This window comes from Haplochromis burtoni, unplaced genomic scaffold (genome assembly GCF_018398535.1).
Source record: "Haplochromis burtoni strain Fernald_Lab_line unplaced genomic scaffold, NCSU_Asbu1 Contig_3, whole genome shotgun sequence".
NCBI classification, from domain to species: Eukaryota; Metazoa; Chordata; class Actinopteri; order Cichliformes; family Cichlidae; genus Haplochromis; species Haplochromis burtoni.
The window spans coordinates 1,527,839-1,547,380 of record NW_024582364.1 but is presented as its reverse complement, the minus strand read 5'-3'; the positions used below and the strand labels follow the sequence as shown (position 1 = coordinate 1,547,380).

Below are 19,542 nucleotides of genomic sequence, written 5' to 3'. Positions count from 1 at the left end.
TGTGTGTGTGTGTGTGTGTGTGTGTGTGTGTGTGTGTGTGTGTACTTGTATAGCTGCCTTTATGAGGACCCCTACAAATTCTAAGACCATCAGTATGGGGACATTTTCGCTGGTTTCAAGTCAAATAAGGGACACTTCATACTCCAGTTTAGACGTATGAATTTTTCCCTTTTGGCTGTAGTGCTGTTTATCCATCTAGATTGCTGTTATGTGAGTTGTCCAGTTTTGCTTCAGTATAATGGAGCTAAACAGGACCTGCCAAAAGAACCCTAAAAAGAGGGTAACTCAGCAAAGCAATATAGATTAAATAAAACTACGGGTGCCCTTTTATGATTAGGGTTCATATTAAAAATATGTTTAGATTACGCACTTTGTTGTGATAGATAAGGGCAGGTTAAGAGGCTAGGGAATGCATTACGTCAGTGAATGTCCTCTTAAAGATTGTGTGTGCGTGTGTGTGAGAAAGAGATTAAAGGGAATACATACAGAGAATCTCTGAGAATTCCCCCTCTTTCTTTTATCAAAGAATTTCAACTGAACTGTCAAGTAAAATGACACAATCTAGAAAACCATGTCATCTCATATGTTCACTTAGATTTATCTGCTAAATATTTTTCAGAGGCATGTTTTCTTTTTGACTCTGTGTGAGATTGTGTCATGTGTCAGATTGCATGCTTATCCCATGTTCATGTGTAGGTTCTATGCTGGCTGTTTGCCATCCAGCAGGTGGCCTGGCAGCTGGACAGCCTGCCCCATCATGCACACAGTTGTGCCTCATTTCCCTCAGGAGATGCTGCATCCCATTGTGACCTGCTTCCCGGCCTAGAAAGACTGCTGCAAAGTCCTTTCATTTATCATTTTCCTTGTTTTGGTTTTTGAATAGCAGCATGCCATTCAAACAAGATTTAACACGAACAGTTCTTTTTTTGAGCCATATCAAAACATTATACAAGCAACATAACCACAAGATATCTTGATGTAAAATAGTAAATATTATCACATTACACGGTGGGGGCAGAGTAATGTGACTCATTGTGAACTCAGTGAACTCATTGTCATGTTCAAGAAACCAGTTCATTCATTTGGTACTAAGAGGTACCGAGTGTGCCATCCCCCACACCATTAGCTCACTACCATCAGCCTGAATCATTGATACAAGGCAGGATGAGTCTTTCATGTTGTTTACCCCAAATTCTACAATCAGAACTCAAGACTTAGACCAGGCGGTGTTTTTTTTAATCTTCTGTTGTCCAACTTTGGTAACTCTGTGTCAATTATAGCCTCAGTTTCCCGTTCTTAGCTGACAAGAGTGGCACCTGGTGTGTTCTTTTGCTGTGTAGCCCATCTGCTTCAAGGTTTGACATGTTTTGCATTCAAAGATGCTCTTCTGAATATCTTGGAGTGGTTCTTGGAGTTGCTGTTGTCTTCCTACCAGCTCTTTGGCATCAATAAGGTATTTTCACCCAGAGAACTGCTGCTCACTGGTTATTTTTTCTTTTTCAGCCCATTCTCTATAAACCCCAGAGATCGTTGTTTAGGAAAATCCCAGCAGATCAGCAGTTTCTGAAAGACTCAACATCCAATAACTATGCCACGTTAATTTCAGTGCTCAGTTTGACCTTCAGCAGGTTGTTTTTAACCATGTCTGTAAATGCATTGAGTTGCTGCCATGTGATTGGTTTCATTTAAAAATGATAAATCATTTCATATGACAGCTCAGTACTTAAGCTTTGAGCAAATGTCACAAACTGCATCGTAATGAACATTTATTTCCAATTAGTCACATAATGAGTGACGAATATCAAACTTTTTCCTCTACAACCGTTTCTACAAACAAGCTGAACAATTAACAAAAAAGTGTTTTTGGTTTCTCACTTGGCTGTAACGCTGTCATGAAGTGTGGATCTGGCAAATGTGTTAGTAGCACATTTTTAGCTTCTCTGGGGACAGGCACATCTATGAATGCTCTGGATATTTGTGAATTCCAGGCTTTGGCAGTGTCCGCAGACAAGCGAGGAGAAATTAGTCCAGCAATGCTTCTTTTAGCTGACCTAACCCAGAGTTATAGATTATAATGTAATAGTAGAATTTATAACCATGACCTAGCTTTTTTTTCTTGATATTCTCATATTTGAACTGGATGAAGATAATGTGATTCTCTCATGTGCAAACGTGATAACATCTCTCTGCTCACTGCATCTTTTTACTCTTGTTTTCTTCATCAAAATACACGTAAAATCACTCAAATTTTGTCCAGTGCTGACCTAAAAATGTATTCAGTTTTTTTTTTTTTATTTAAGACTAGTGCAACCCCATGATGTCTCATGCTCCCTCAACCACTCTTTTACGATTTGAACCCAGTGAATCCTGGCAGTGTCATCTATAAATATGCCTGTGCCACCAGTAAAAGAAAACTCCACTGGTAGAAACACCTTTTTTGGCAAATAATGTTTCTGAACCTAAACTTGACCACCTGAAGCAACTCCAAATCAAAACACCACCACAGGCTTGTAAAGCAAGCGCTAGTCACAAGGGGTGCATTGCTTCATCCAGCTCTCTTCTTACTCTGATTTAACCTTCACAGTGAAACAGGTCAAATCTGGAATCATCAAACCACATGAGCTTTTTCCATTGCTCCAGGGTCCAATCTTTATGTGGCAAACTGAAGCCTGTTTTCCAGATTAGTCTCACTGATGAGTGTTTTTCTTAAGTCTACACAGATGTTTATTGCCAATCCCTTCAGATCTCTTTGCAGCGTATATGTCGAAATATAGTCGTGAGTTCCATATTTCTTCTTAAAAGATGATAGTTCATCACTATCTTTGAACTGTTATTATAATAGTTTCAGCAGTCTCCTTAGTTGTTTTCATCGTTTAATGCGGGCCAATAATTTAGTTACTCACTGTCCCGTTTAGAGTTAAATAACTTGTTGCCAGCTGAAACATATTAATTAATGCAACCAATGGGTGACTGAGTTTGTAGGACCAAAAGAAGTTACGTTCCTTGAATGCAACTAGTTGTTGTTTATTTATATAACTGAGTTATTATTTTTTCCATATGTAGTAGAGTTGAGTGATCATGTGACTTTAACAAAATATGACAATTAGTAATTTTTGTGAGCTTTTATTTATTTATTTATTTTTGTTTAACTAACTCACAAAGAAATTTAGGTTACATTTACCAAAGAGAAGTCACACTTCCTCTTTAAAAGCTGGGCTATGGCAGGCAAGCATTATTAAATCTTATAATTTTATCACTGGTATTTCAGACCACAATTTTATATTATTTTCTAGAAAACTTATAAAATCACGGGTTAAGAATGACTTTCAAAATTCATCTAATAGGAGATCCTTTTATGAATTCATACCAAGAAGTCAGCAACAAAATGTAGCAGAAGCATTAGCATCAGTTAACTGGGAGCCTTTATTGTGTAGTGATGATCCACAATTCTGCAGCAGTCACTTCACTGACATTGTCAAGGATGTTATATCAACATACTCCATTAGAGCTCGACAAAAAATAAAGACAACATTTAATTTGCCCTGGTTAAACAAAGAGTGCAAGAATTTAATGAAAACAAGAGATCAATTACTAAAGCAGTTCCTGAAAACAGGTCTAACTCTGGATAGACAGAGATTTACTTCAATGCGGAATAAAGTAACAAGAAGTTTGAGACAGGCCAAAGCAAAATTTTTTATAAATATAATTGAAAGAGCCAAAGGTAATGGTAAAATTATCTGGCAACACTTAAATAAATTACTTGGCCGTCATTCAAACAAAAGTAAAAACACAATTGAACTTTATGTAAATAACTCTATTGTTAGAGAGCCTCTATCTATTGCCAGTAACTTAAACACTTTCTTTATTTCATCTGTTAAGGAGATCAGTCAGAGCTTTGACTCAGTCATATGCTCTGATAATGTGAATGATGTTGGTCAAAATTTGTTCACCATCACTCATATTTCAGACACTGAAGTTGCTAAACTAATTACAGGTTTAAAACAATCAAAAGCACTTGATGTATATGGTATTAACACAAACTTCCTAAAGGAACATATGGATTTTCTTGTACGTCCAACAACTCATGTTTTGAATATGTCTTTCAAACACTCCATTGTTCCAACAGATTGGAAAATTGCTGCAGTTACACCAATTTTCAAAGCAGGTGTGAAGACTGACATGGCTAATTATCGCCCCATAAGCATACTCCCGGTCGTATCTAAAATAGCTGAGAAGTGGGTGGTTAAACTCCTCACTGCTCACCTAGAAAACACCCAACCCTCATTACATCCATTGCAGTTTGGCTTTCGGGCACATCACTCCACAGATACTGCCCTGTGTATGTTAGTGGAGAACTTGAAGAGCTTGCTGGACAAGAGTCCCTGTGTTGGAGCTGTATTTTTAGATCTGAGGAAGGCTTTCGACTCTGTAAACCATCAGATATTGTTATCCAGATTGACTCGGTTTAATATCTCCAGTCAGGCTCTTCAGTGGTTTGCCTCATATCTCTCACACAGGAAACAGTGTGTGGTGTTGGATGGGGTTAAATCTCCATATCTAGACTGTGATACAGGGGTTCCTCAAGGATCTGTTCTTGGGCCCTTATTGTTCTCTCTTTTTATCAATAACTTACCTGAAGTCTGTCCAAATATATTTACTCAAATGTATGCAGATGATGCAGTTATATATACGCAAGCAAATAGTGTCCAGCAGGTGGCAAAAGATCTTACAGCTGCTTTAGCATTAATGCATAGCTGGCTGGAGGACTCATGCCTAATGTTGAACACCTCAAAAACTGTCGGTATGTATTTTTCAAAACGCCCCTTAAACTTGAAGCAGTCAAACATATTCCTGGATGGAGTAGAGCTTGAATTAGCTCCAGAATTTAAATATCTTGGGGTCATTCTAGACCCAACATTATCCTTCAAGAGTCACATAAATAAAGTGTCCCAGGTACTTAAATTTAATAATCGAAATTTTAATCATATACGTAATAATTTAAATATGAATGTTGCAAAAACTTATTTTTACTCAATGATCATCTCTCATATGGACTATTGTTTGACGTCCTGGTCACTTGCTTGTCCAACAACACTTAAAACTATTGAAAACATTTATAAAAGAAGTTTAAAACTACTTGACAAAAAACCGACTTCCCACCACCACTGTCATGTGTTAAAAAAACATAAATTACTGAACTTCAATAACTTAGTGAAACTTAAAAGAGTGAGTTTAATATATAAAGTCTTACACTCCCTTGCTCCACCACCACTAAAGCAGTTCATTAGGCATAAAGAAAGCTCAGACAGGACCACTCGAGCTACAATCCGAGGAGACTTGTTTATACCCCACAGACGGACAGCATTTGGGCAGAACGTCCTTTCTGTCCAGGGTGGCCATCTGTGGAACAGTCTTCCTCAACCCATTAGAGAATGCTCGACATTCAATTTGTTTAAGGCAAAGGTTAAAAACTGGTTATGGACAAATCAAGTGTGTGATCATGTATAAGTTGTATAGTTTTAATGTTTTATTTGGGAACAGAATGGTGTGTATGTGTAAGTTTGGTGATGGATTTTTATTATGAATGAATGATGAATTTTTATGAATTATTATGTCTATTTTTATGCTTAAGGACAACAGATGGAAATTAGCCCTTGGCTATAATCTGGTATGTTTACATTCATGTAATTTTTTTTTTTTACATTTATGTTCATTAACATGCACTGTCCTAAATAAATAAATAAATAAATAGTCCTAACAAGCTGGTTAGTCTTTGTAACAGTGAAGCCGACAGTTTTCACTCTAAAAATGTCCATCCATCCGGTTTTTACCGCTTCTCTGGTTTTGCGACCCGAACCTGGTTAGGCATATCTATATAGATATGCTAATATGCCTGTATATGTAGCAGCCATATGTCTATGCCTATTACGTTTAAATGAATGGGTGTATTAATCTTTTATTCATACCTTTTTTAACTCAACCATTCAACATCATATTACAGTTTTGAATCTTTTTCAAAAGTTTTATTATTTAGACTTCCTTTTTTCAGCTTATTTATAATTCAGTTTGATTATTTATAATTCAGTTTCCTTCTCCTCTCCTCTTTTCTCCTTGACACTGGTGTTTCTTTGAGTCGCATACAAACAAGTATATCTCTGCAGTCTCATCACACCTGGAATTTCTTTGCTTTTGATTCCCTCTCTCTGTTTCTCTGTGCCCTCAGTGTGTGCATCTCGCTGCCAGAAGTTCTTGATCTCACGGGTGGGGGAGGACTGGATCTTCCTCATTCTGCTGGGGCTACTCATGGCTCTGGTCAGCTGGGTGATGGACTATGCCATCGCCTTCTGCCAAGAAGGTAGGAAAGAGATGCATACCAAAAACGAGAGAGAGATGCTTGAAAGACTGGACAGACAGCAAATGTGATGCTGTTCTCACAGGGGCGGCATTAAACCTCGAAGAGTTAGGCTTCATATGAATGGCTAAGAGGTGCATTGTGAAGACAATTTAATTGTGATGAAATATTGGTTCATAATATTTAGAAATCACGGTTTCTATTCACATTTCAAACAAACTGGGATTTTACAAACATCTGTGATGTGAATAGAAACTATACAGTATTTGATACAAAAAATTCCCAAAATCTCACAATAAATTATAATAAACCAGATTATTTTTCCTGACATTTCTTTCCTAAAAGTGTTCAAACAAAACCAAAACTTGTAAAAAATAAAATAAAATGAAAAGGTTGACACATCATTAACTTTAACAAAACACTACTCAGCCATGACTGAGCAAACACGCCATCTTTTCCGCCCATGCTGATGTTTTCCAGCGCATCCTCTCTGAGCATCAGAACATTTTTGAAAAGATCTTTTTTTCAGGTACGAGTGAAGAAAAATAGATGGCGAAATACACAGCTGGCTTAGTAGTAGTAGCTTTCGTTTTTTTCCCTCTGTTTTTGAAACTGTAAATTTGCTCGTAGGATTAAAGAGGAGTTGCTGAGGGTGAGGAAATCAAAGGCAGAGATTTGGGGTTAGAGCACAGAGAAGCAGTCGAAGAGAAGAAGAAGAGAAAAGGAGTCACAGAAAATTAATTGGGAATAGTTTTTGACTAGTTTAGTTTTGTACTGCATGATACTGAAATGAAGTTCCTTATATATGTGTGTGTGCAGCACAGAAGTGGATGTACGGTGGACTGGACAGTAACTTGCTTCTGCAGTACATTGCCTGGATCAGCTACCCTGTAGTCCTCATTACTTTCTCTGCAGGATTCACACAGATACTTGCGCCTCAGGCTGTGGGTAAGACATGCACACAGAATGTGGACATAAACATATGTATTTATATTCAAATTCTAATTCATGGTCTTATTTCTGTGTAATTGGCTCTGTAGTGCTCCATAAGGGCTCCAAGGACATGTGCTGTATGTCTTAGTGATTGCATCTGCAGGAAATCCATTAAATATAGCTCTGATGAGATGTGCATACTAAAACTATATGAATATCAATCAGCTTTTCCCCTTACTGTCTCCTCTTGCTCTTCATTTATTCCCCCACCCCCCTCTGTGTAATTGCTTTCTTTCAACTCATCTTTTCTCTGCACTGCATCATCCCACCTGGCATCTTTTCATTTCTCAGGTTCAGGTATTCCAGAGATGAAGACCATACTCAGGGGGGTGGTCCTGAAGGAGTATCTGACTTTTAAGACCTTTGTTGCCAAAGTGATTGGTCTGACCTGCGCGCTGGGTAGTGGAATGCCTCTGGGGAAGGAGGTAGAGAGTTTATTTTTCCCCTAGCCTTCACCCATTAGTCTTCTTGGCTTCACAAATTACAACCAATGAATTAAAGGCTTTTTTGTAGGTCTGGAAGATTTAATAATGTTCTCTCTTCTAGTCTCATTAAAGTCATAGCTGTCAAAATAAAAGTGTGATTTACTGCTAATAGCAGTTACATTTCCCATCCAGGGTGTAATAAAGCAGTTTGAATCTGCATCTGAGCGTGGTTTAATCGTGCAAAGGTTTTTGAATAATGCTCTTGATCTTGGATGCAGCATGCTCTGCTTAAGTGTGCTTTTAGTCGTGTCCTGTCTTCTAACGTCTGCCTTTCTCTATCCTCCCTCACAGGGACCCTTCGTTCATGTTGCCAGTCTGTGCGCCGCTCTCCTGAGCAAATTTATGGCTGCTGTTTTTGGTGGGATTTACAAGGTGAGGATGGAGAACAACTGATATGCAGATGTCCCAGCAGACTGCAGCACAGCACTGTGTTTGAGGGCTTTCCGCTTACTTCTATAAAAAGTGTCATATTATCGTCTGTGATAAAATCTAATTTATGAGTTCTCGTATGTCTGCAGCTCAAGTCCACAAATGTTTTCAGTCAGATTGAGCCTCTGATTTTAATTAAACAGGAAAGCTGTTTTTGGCTCTTTACAATAATTTTTAAAAAAGCTTGAAAAATTGGTGTGAAAAATTTGAAATGTATTTCTGTCTTCTATTCATCAATCATCATCACTAGTTGTTAATTTGACCCCTTTTGTGCTCACATTCAGCTGCAGAGTCACACATGCTGATATTTGTAGTGAGATCTGTTTAGATCCTAACTTTAGCCTCAATATTGGGGAGTGTTTGTTTCCCCAAATTTATGAGTGGGGAAAAGTGAAAGAGCCACTTCCTTACATTACTATCAGAAGCACTACAACAACAGATTCATTGTAAAGATAACTGTCACTGGTCTAAACTGTATGAAGGGTCACTACAGATCATTGCTGCCAAAGACCAGTCAGTGACCCCCCCTGGCAACCTCCAGTCGCTAGGGAAAAATGCGTATTTCCTGGTTGGTCGTGATGTGGTTGCAGGCATTGGCTAGGGTACTATCTGTAGCAAAGAGAGGGCTGCACCAAAACCCTCCTTGTGATTGCTTTTGCCACTAGTTGAGTAAAAGTTGCACCTTTTGAAATGTGTTGGATTTATTAATCCTTTATTTATCCAGGTAAAAAAATCTCATTTCCAAGAGAGACCTGGATGAAGTGATGAAGCATAATTTGAAGGCAGGGAGTCTAAAGGGTGCTAGTTTAACTAAGTTAAACTTTTTAGTGCATAACGAGAGCTCGATAACTTCTCACAAGAAGTGGTGGCCCTCCCTCACCTTATCACACTGCCACTTCAAGACCAGCAGGGGTTTCAGAGGGGCATAATGAGTTACAAATGAACTCGTTAAATTACACATTCGAAAGTGAAGTAAGGATTAATTCATATTTAGTTTTATTTATATAGTTTTAACTTATAACAACAGTCATATTAAGCCACTTTCAATTGTAAGGTAAAGACTATAAGATATAAGATTGGTTGGGAATTGTGGGAAGGAAGAACTCCCCGATAAGAGGAAGAGACCTGCAGCAGAATCAGGTTGAGGAAAGGGCAGCAGATGATATTACAAACTATGAAAAAAAGAAAACACAAGTTAATGATCTTTAGTAGTGGCTTAACATGAACGAGAAGTAAAAAAAAAAAGTGGTGGGGGGTTCTTAGTAGTACCTGTGCGATGCTAGCTAAATCACTGTGACTTTTATTTTCTTCAGTAATTAACTAACACAATAAAACAGACCAGTCAGATTTTCATGTATGTTGAAACTTTTTTTTTGGAAACCTGGACTGTAAACGTGCCTGTCATTGAAGGCCAACTTCTATTGCTTAAATGTGTTATAGGCTATAAATCAAATGGTAATGACAGTGAACATAAAAGGTGCAGACATTTTCATAGTGCATGTTTGAGGTATATTTTTTCATTTCTAAAAAAAATCATTTATATAACACAAGTCAGTGGGTTACATAGTTACAAGATGCAACAAAGTATTGCGCTGATCCAATACCAAGTCCCCGAGAATGAGCCTAAAGCTAAACTGAGCTAAACTACTTTATCATTTCTGTGTGTAAACTCAAACCAGCAGACGAAGAGCTTACATGTGAGTGTGTACCACGCTTTGCTGAGAGTGCCACTGATATGTGCACATACACGTTAACTCACACAAGTGGGAGGCAAATAAAAGCAAATGTGGAATAAATCATGTAAATCCTTAAGCCTGTAATTTCATGATTTATCACCTTCCTCCTTATTTGAGTATAATCACTGTGAAGGGCAAATAACACACGCACATGCAGTTTTTATTTGAAAAATCTTTGACATTTCTTCGACTTTCTGCCGTTCCCCAGGACGGACTCTCACCTCCACTCATGTGAGACTTCACCCTGAGCTTCTGTCTATTTCTCCACTGGATACTGTGATGTGCCTCTCCTCCTTGCATCAACAGCCACATCAGCGTGGAGGAAGATAGACTGCAGTGATGTGAAGGAAGAAAAACACGTGTCAGCACAGTTAGAACGACTCAAATAGTGCAGGGACCACTAAACCTAATCAGTCTGGGAAAATGTTAATTCAGTTCACAGTAAAATCAGGATTGTTTGCTGAAGCTCATTCGCTGCTTGTTTGGGTCTGCTTGCTTTGAATAATAACTTGGATGTCTTCCAGGAGGAAGATAAAAAAACATACATTTAAAAAAAGGTAACCACTACACTCACACATGTCTGTCCTCTTTTCACTTTTACTGCTAAAGGAAGAGCCCTTTGAAGGAAGCAAGGTACGAATGCATGACTCGGATAGTTTCTTTATTTCCAATCCCATCAACATTAATTCAAGCTGTCCATTTGAGAGCTGAGACAGATTGATGTCTTTCCATTTGTCTGCGCTGTGTTAGATTCTGTTCAGTGAACCGCCGCAAAGAGGCATCGATCTGTGTTGCTTTTGCTTCGACACAAACATCTCATTTCATGATTTCAACCCTCAATCATGGTTTTTCAGTTATAGCCTCCCATCAAACTCCAATCATATATAAGTAATCTCGTCGAATGTGTGCAAACAGCAGCTTTGCAGTCAAACTGCTGCGTTTGTAAAATAAAACTGGTTTTGGATGTACGTTTGTGGCATTTGCAAATAAACATACACCTCTTGGGATTTGAATGTGTGTGTATTTGCTTGAATGCACTGCTCTGCGTGTATTGGTATGTGCGTGTATCTGACCCTTGTTGGACAGAATGAGTTGAGGAACACGGAGATGCTGTCGGCTGCCTGTGCGGTGGGTGTGGGCTGCTGCTTTGCTGCTCCTATTGGAGGTAAGTCAACACGACTGTAGCCTCTGATTGAACTGGATTTAATTATGCGAGACATTTACAGGAGCTAATTAGATGAAGAGAATATTTACCCCACTAGCAGCCGAAGATGCCAGTCTTAGTCAGTATATTTGTCTAAATCCAAGGTTCTCAAAGTCTGACTCTCAGTCTAATGGCTGTCCATAGGAAGGAATATTGCGTATTTCATTCGTTAATAGCTTATGTCATCCTATGATACAGCAGCACATAACAAGCCCAACTCTTCTCTCCAGCTTTAGCACTTTTCTTTTAATGCTTGATGTCAAAATGCATGTTTTTTAGGCTACACGTGAACATGCCATGAGGTTAAAATATTTATTAATACAGTTGTGGTCAGACATTTACACATACTCATCATGGCTATGACAGTCATGCTAATTTTGGCCTTTTAATGATTTCTTTGAACTGTACTGTTTTTTTACAGAGTGGAGTGAGTGTACGGCACACACCGTTTCTAGCTAAAAAAAAGTCTGCAAACACTCCTCTTCAAATGCTCTTTTCAAGCTTTGCTGGAGTTTTAACCTCTTCAGACCTTTTCCTCTCCTTCACGCGCTCCTTAATTGGGTGAAGTTGAGCCGGAAACTTTGCTCTATTTGTCATTTAGTTAGGAGAACTTAATTGGTAGACTGACATGTTCTGGCCTTCTCCGGGATCCCAATTAACCATATTACATACAGCATTTTAAATTGGGTTGTAACCACAAAACAACCCATCTTATACAGCCACATATAGATTAAGATATGTGTAACACCATATTTGGTCCTGAGGGTACACACGTCTTCTTTTAGGTGCTCCACTTTGATTGATTGATTGATTGATTGATTGATTGATTGATTGATTGATTGATTGATGGGCTTAAACCCACATGACTATATGACCCAACCTACTGTATGTATGCCTCTTTGGCTTTATATGTGTATTTGAATGATCACTTATTTTGTTTTTCTTTTTACTACCTAATACCAATCCTCTTTAACTGCTGTCGGCAACATATTTATTTTGATAGACCGCCACAGCTCTAACAGTGAAGTCAGCACTGCTGAAGTTTTAACACCTTCAGCTCTTCCGTTCTCACCGTTTTAGCAGACTAAACCTTCCTCATACTGATAAATTAAGTTGGCTTCAAGTTCAAATGTAAATCTACCGTATTCACTGATGGTTAATATACAGTCCCATGTGAAACTACATTAAAACTTTAAAAACTGCTTTTCATTCAGAGAAGCAAACTCTGTCAGCTGCCAAATGCTCATGTGTCCATGAATGTTAATGTTTCCTGTAACTTTAGATAACCTTTTGAGCATTGTTATCAACTTTTACTTGATCAACTCTTTAAATTACTTTGAAAGTGATCTAAATGATATTTTATAATACTAATGCACCAAACTATAACATGAAAACAGTGCAGAATTGTTGTACTTAGCGTTAAACATACAGATAATTCTCAAATTTGTGGTGCTTTGGGCGACTTCAAGCAGCTGAGGAGCTTCTGCTCTGCAGGAGCTGATAGGGATCAACGTGGGTTAAAAAAGAGTGATTATTAGATTTATGTCTTTAAATGGATGACGTTGTGTCTTAGTGGTCCTGTTTAACTGTTGGCTGTTGATACTTGTGGTGCAGCGGGGATTAGGATTATGTTTTCTCAAGGGTGAAGATCATAATCATCCACATTAGATCCACGTTAAAATCCTCAGATTAAAGTGGTTTTCCGTGGATGCTCACATGATGAATCATACTTGGTATCACTCGGTGGTTGTTCTGCATTCGACTGCATCTTACCATCTTCTTCAACAGATGGACTCGCCCACTTATGCAAATGCTAAAATTTCCATTTTTTCCCCCAGAGAACTTCAAGTACTTCTCGACCTTTGCTCTAATTGTTGATTATTAGGGTGAATTTCCATCTTCTGTTTCATTATCAGATTTTTTGTTAGACCTTATTTTCTTCTTTCTTAATTGACGTTCTTCATGAGTCAGGTTGTTCAGAAGGTTTTAATTGTCGTGTGAATTCACTTCTGTGTTTGAAATTTGCTTGCTAAATAAAGGTGCCCATTCTTTCACAGCGGTTTGAATAGAGTGATGTGTTCTTTAGCATTTTAATCTATGCTTAATGACAATGACAAGACTAATAAAAGCTGTAAAGAGGACCTTAAGTTATAATTATTTTGATCAATGTCTTCTCGTCGGCATCATTTGAGCCATATAGAATGGATGCTTGTGGCCACAAGCGACAAGAGGAACTTGTTTTTGGGGCGTGATTGACACCCTGTCTCATTTATTTAGAACGACTAGACAAACTCATACTGACAACAGTACAGTATGTACTGCACATTCACCGAGACACGATTCATGTAGCTGTGTGGCATTTCCAAACAAGCAAACAAACAGGTCCTGCGATTTAGAAATCTTTGTTGGGTTTTTTGCAAAATGCTGAAAATCCATGAGAAAATAACAAAAGATTATAGCCGTGATGATCAGAGCTGAAGTATTTAATTGATTCACTGAGTCACTGAAGCTAAATATGCAGCTACTGTGGTATTTTTGTGTTTTTCTAAAATGTTATAGACTACATGAATCAGTTAAGGAAGGTCACGATTTATAGAGATCATCTGATAGTTAAATAATTATAAGGTGAAAGCCTGAGAATAGCTCTTTGCTAGAATATCTGATATTAAAATAAAGTTGAGAATTTGCTGCTTTCTTGACTGCAGTTGGGCTCTGGGAACGTCTCATTCTCTGTATGTATGTTTGTGCGTTGCAGGGGTGCTGTTCAGTATTGAGGTCACGTCAACATTTTTTGCTGTGAGGAACTACTGGAGGGGCTTCTTCGCTGCCACCTTCAGCGCCTTCATATTCAGAGTGCTTGCTGTCTGGAATCAGGAGGAAGGTAAAGTACAAAACAGAAACAGACTCTTCCAGTTCTGTTTCAAGAAAAATATCATAATATGCAATTAAACGAGTTAATTTAAACTCACCGACCCTTTCATTAGGTACATCTATTCAACTGCTCGTTAAAATAAATCTAATCAGCCAGTCACGTGGAAGCTACTCAGTGCATTTAGGTATCTAAACATGGTCAAGACGACCTGCTGGAGCATCAGAATGGGGAAGAAAGGTGATTTAAACAACTTTAAATGTTGCATGTTTGTCAGTTCCAGACTGATGCTCAGAGTACTTCAGAAACTGCTGATCTACACAATCCACACAACTACCTCTAGGGTTTACAGAAAATGGTCTGAAAAAGCAAAAAAATATCTAGTGAGAGGCAGTTCTGTGGGCGAAAATGCCTTGTTGATGTCAAAGGTCAAAGGAGAACGGCCTGAATGCTTCAAGCTGACAGGAAAGCAACAGAAACCCCAACAAACACTTATTACAACCAAGACATACAGAAGAGCATCTCGGAAATTTACATCATGTCAGTCATTGAAAGAGAGCGCTGAAGCAGCAGAAGACCACACCAGGTGCTGCTTCTGTTAGCTAAGAACTGGAAACTGAGGCTACGATTTACTCAGGCTCACCAAAACTGGACAATAGAGGATTGGATAAATGTTGTCTTGTCTGATTTATCTCAATTTCTGATGTGACCTTCAAATCATAGGGTTAGAATTCAGCATGGACAACATGGAAGCATGGCTCCATCCTGCCTTTTATCAGTGGTTGAGGCTGGTGGTGCTAGTGTAATAGTCTTTTCTCTACTGTCTTTGCACACGACACCACAGCCGACCTGAACATTGTTGCTGATCATTTCCACCATGTCACAAAACTCAAATCATCTCAAAATTATTGTCCCTGAACATGACACTAAGTTCATTGTACTCAGATGACCTCCTTTGGGATGTGGTGAAACAGGGGATTCACATCATGATGGATCAGGATCATCAGGACATGATCAGGATGTGTAGCTGACAAATCCACAGCTACTGTGTGATGCTATCATGTCATGAGAAGTGTTTCCAGCACCTTGTTAAATCTCTGCCATTAAGAATTAATGCATTTCTGAAGGCCAAAGTGGATCTCTTTCATATAAAAGGGTGAACTTAATCGAAAAGGGAACCCCTTTCCAATTCAATTTAACGAGTTACTAGGTGTGCCTAACATGGTGGCTACTTTAATGAGACTCTATATAAAATTTAATTCTGTATATATAAGTATATCTTTAAGAGGCGTGATGAGGTAAGTGGTTGTCTTTAGTGGTTCAGTTTAAAAGCCAGTTTTCATTCGTAACATATTGCTGTATAGCAGAGTGAGAACAGTCTTCTTTTTCTCAGAAACCATCACTGCTCTCTTTAAGACCCGTTTCCGTCTGGACTTCCCGTTTGACCTTCAGGAGCTGCCAGCCTTTGCCATACTGGGGTGAGTGTGTTTCTCTGGACTGGCGCCACATTAAACGGAGCCCTGATCCCCAAGCAGCTTCTGTTACTGAGGAGATCTGAGCTCCTTTTCTGCCGTTCTCCCAAGTCTTTTAAGAGTCTGAAGGTTGATTTGTATTCGATGAACGGGGCATGAAATTAACTTTTTACTCTGCTGATTACAAGCAGAGGCTCGGTCCAGATCAGAACGTGCCAAATGTGATTTGTTTGATGTATCTTCATGGAGAGAAACGATGAATTAACATCGGTTGGCTTCCTTGAAAAGAGCTTCCAACTGTGACTGACTTAACCAGGCATAGCAAAACTGTAGCTTTGTTTCATTTGTGGTAATTCTTTTTCCATGTGGCTGCTTTTGTTTTGCACCACAATGCTGTTCTGTTTTACCTTCAACGGGCCAAACAAGCCGTGTCTGTGTGTGTGTGTGTAGGATTGCGTGTGGTTTTGGGGGAGCTCTGTTCGTCTACCTGAACCGGCTGATAGTCGAGTGCATGAGGAAGCAGAAGACAATTAACAAGTTCTTGCTGAGGAAGTAAGTATCTCATCCCAGTCTTACACAAAATCATTAAACATTTGTAGATTCATAGACCCAACGTCCCCTTGCCCAGCTTAAAGGAACAGTTTGACATATTTGGAAATTACTCACAGAGTTTGATGAAACGATTAATACTGCAACTGCTAGCAGAAAGCTAGCTTAACTGAGACTGGAAACAATGACTGTGGATCTTTCACAGGGTACTGAAACTAGCTAACCAACTCATCTAAAGCTGACTAATGTATAACATCGTTTTTTTCATGCTCTTACTCTGAGGCACAAACTGTCTCACAAACTCACAAACCTGCTGTTGGTTGTATACACACTTTCTCCCTCATCCATCTTCTTTCAGCTGGTCCCTTTATGAGGCTCTAAAGCACTTCATCTGCTTCCATCTCACCCTGCACTTAGCATCCTGTCACACTAACCCTCTGCATGTCCTCCTTCGCCACATCCATGAATTCTTTACCGGACATGTCCACTGTCCCTCATCTGCACATGTCCAAACAATCTCAGCCTTGGCTCTCTAACTTTGTCTCCAAACCACTGATTTACACATTTCTAATTCTGTCCATCCTGCTCACTCCCAGCTCTGCCACCTCCAGCTCAGCCCTCTGTCTTTTTATCAGGTCTCACTACCATCTTGTAAAGCTTTTCTTTAACTCTTGCTGCTGTTCTTCTGTCACAAATCACCCCTGAAACTCATCTCCACCCTCTCCACCCGGCCTGCACTCTCATCTTTGTCTCTCTTGCGTGCAGTCCTTTGCTTTGAATGGCTGATCCCAGGTATTTCAACTCCACCTTCACTACTTATGCTTCACTGCTACACAAGTTACATCTGCCTCCCTCTCATCTACACTCAACAAAAATATAAACGCAACACCTTTGTTACTGCTCCCATTCCCCATGGGATGGACGTAGAGACCTAAAATTCATTCCAGATACACAATATAACCATCCCTCCCAAACAGTGGTCACAAATCAGTCCAAATGTGTGGTAGTGGGCACATCTGCATATTGAGATAATCCATCCCACCTCACAGGTGTGCCACATCAGGATGCTGATCTGACATCATGAGTAGTGCACAGGTGTACCTCAGACTGCCCACAACAAAAGGCCACCCTGGAATGTGCAGTTTTGTCTCACAGCAAAATGCCACAGATGCCACAAGCAATGAGGGAGCGTGCAATTGGCATGCTGACAGCAGGAATGTCAACCAGATCTGTCGCCCGTGCATTGAATGTTCATTTCTCAACCATAAGCCGTCTCCACAGGCGTTTCAGAGAATATGGCAGCACATCCAACCGGCCTCACAACCGCAGACCTCGTGTAACCACACCAGCCCAGGACCTCCACATCCAGCAGGTTCACCTCCAAGATCGTCTGAGACCAGCCACCCAGACAGCTGCTGGAACAATTGGTTTGCACAACCAAACAATTTCTGCACAAACTGTCAGAAACCGTCTCAGGGACGCTCAACTGCATGCCCGTCGTCCTCATCGGGGTCTTGACCTGACTCCAGCTCGTCGCCGTAACAGACTTGTGTGGGCAAATGCTCACATTCGATGGCGTCTGGCACGTTGGAGAGGTGTGCGCTTCACGGATGAATCATGGTTCACATTGTTCAGGGCAGATGGCAGCTGAGAATGTCCCAGTTCTTGCATGGCCAGCATACTCACCGGACATGTCACCCATTGAGCATGTTCGGGATGTGCTTGACCGGCGTATACGACAGCGTGTACCAGTTCCCACGAATATCCAACAACCTCGCACAGCCATTGAAGTGGAGTGGACCAACATTCCACAGGCCACAATTGACAATCTGATAGACTCCATGCGACGATGTGTTGCACTGCATGAGGCAAATGGTGGTCACACCAGATACTGACCGGTTCTGGGTCCCCAGACCCCCAATAGCGCAAAAAACTGCACATTCCAGGGTGGCCTTTTGTTGTGGGCAGTCTGAGGTACACCTGTGCACTACTCATGATGTCAGATCAGCATCCTGATGTGGCACACCTGTGAGGTGGGATGGATTATCTCAATATAGCAGATGTGCCCACTACCACACATTTGGACTGATTTGTGACCACTGTTTGGGAGGGATGGTTATATTGTGTATCTGGAATGAATTTTAGGTCTCTACGTCCATCCCATGGGGAATGGGAGCAGTAACAAAGGTGTTGCGTTTATATTTTTGTTGAGTGTACATACGTATATTCTGTCTTACTTCTACTGACTTTCATTCCTCTTCTCTACGGAGCATACCTCCACCTATCCAGAGTTTTCCGCCTGCTTCTTAGTCTCACTACAGAACACAATGTCATCTGCAAACATCAGAGTTCACAGAAAGTCCTGCCTGACCTCATCTGTCAACCTATCCAACATCACTGCAAACAAGAAGGGCCTCAGAGGAGATCCCCGGTGTAATCCCACCCCCACCTCCTCATACATGTCCTACACCACCCTCACATACTTTTCTCCCACTCCACAAAGACACAGTGCAATTCCCTGTTACCTCCTCAAAGCAAACACTGGATCTGTATGAATTCATACTGCTGCTCATTGATCGTCAGCTCTCTTCTCAGCCTAGCCATACTTTCATGGTATGCCTTATCAACTTTTTCCCACTGTAGTTACTATAGCTCTGCACATCCTGCTTGTTCACGAAGGTACCAGTACACTTAATCTCCTTATCTGGTTAAAAGGTCCACTACCCTCTCTTCTAGACATCTCCATAGTCCCAGAGTGCCGTGCTTCATCTTCTTCAAAGCTGCTGTCAGTTCATCTTTATTGGTCTCTGCACTTCCTAATTCACTACCTTTCCTCCATCCGTCCTCATCACTCTCATTTTCTTCATCATCTCCTCAAAGTATCATTCTTCCCGCTCAACTATTTTCACTTTTATCCATACAAAACTAAAGTTTTACAGCATATGAAGAAAGTCTTTCAAATAACTTATTGTAAAACAGCAACTTTTCAGGTTGACTTGTGTACAAAGGAGCCAAATAAAGACAAAGCTTGTAAATCAAGGAGCTTTGAGTGCAAGGCTAGCTGTTTCCAACATAGACTGTATGTAAAAGATGGACATGGCAAGTGTCGGCTCATTTGGAAGCCTCAAGCTGAGCATTTTTGGGTGTCACCATCAGTGGGAACTGGGAAGCTATAAAATGAGTATCATGTTGTATTCAAGAGGACATAAACTAGTGACTGAAATCATAAATTCATTAGGCATTTTACTACAAGCTTAATTTTCCACTAGTCTTTTTTACAACCCTCTGTGGGAAATAGGGGGGGGGGAAAGCACTTTGTGTTGTTTTTTTTATTTTCAGACTGCACTGTTCTGTCCGTCATATATATAATTATACTCTTTAGTTTCCAGTCTTTATACTCAGTTAAGCTATCATCTGTTGGCTTTAACTTCATATTTAACAAACTGAAATAAT

The 19,542-nt window shown here is 39.8% G+C and overlaps 1 protein-coding gene across 6 annotated transcripts in view; it reads left to right on the top strand.

Annotated features, from left to right (window-relative positions):
• clcn2a (chloride channel, voltage-sensitive 2a) overlaps nucleotides 1–19,542 on the top strand; it is a 62,371-nt gene that overhangs the window by 28,946 nt on the left and 13,883 nt on the right. For all 6 annotated transcript variants that reach the window (XM_042219113.1, XM_005912771.3, XM_005912772.3 and 3 more), the window contains 9 exons: nucleotides 6,224–6,355; nucleotides 7,172–7,300; nucleotides 7,637–7,770; nucleotides 8,122–8,202; nucleotides 10,605–10,628; nucleotides 11,082–11,160; nucleotides 13,955–14,080; nucleotides 15,462–15,546; nucleotides 15,991–16,092. In XM_042219113.1, coding sequence (XP_042075047.1) covers nucleotides 6,224–6,355; nucleotides 7,172–7,300; nucleotides 7,637–7,770; nucleotides 8,122–8,202; nucleotides 10,605–10,628; nucleotides 11,082–11,160; nucleotides 13,955–14,080; nucleotides 15,462–15,546; nucleotides 15,991–16,092 — 892 coding nt within the window. The remainder of the gene's footprint in view (nucleotides 1–6,223; nucleotides 6,356–7,171; nucleotides 7,301–7,636; nucleotides 7,771–8,121; nucleotides 8,203–10,604; nucleotides 10,629–11,081; nucleotides 11,161–13,954; nucleotides 14,081–15,461; nucleotides 15,547–15,990; nucleotides 16,093–19,542) is intronic.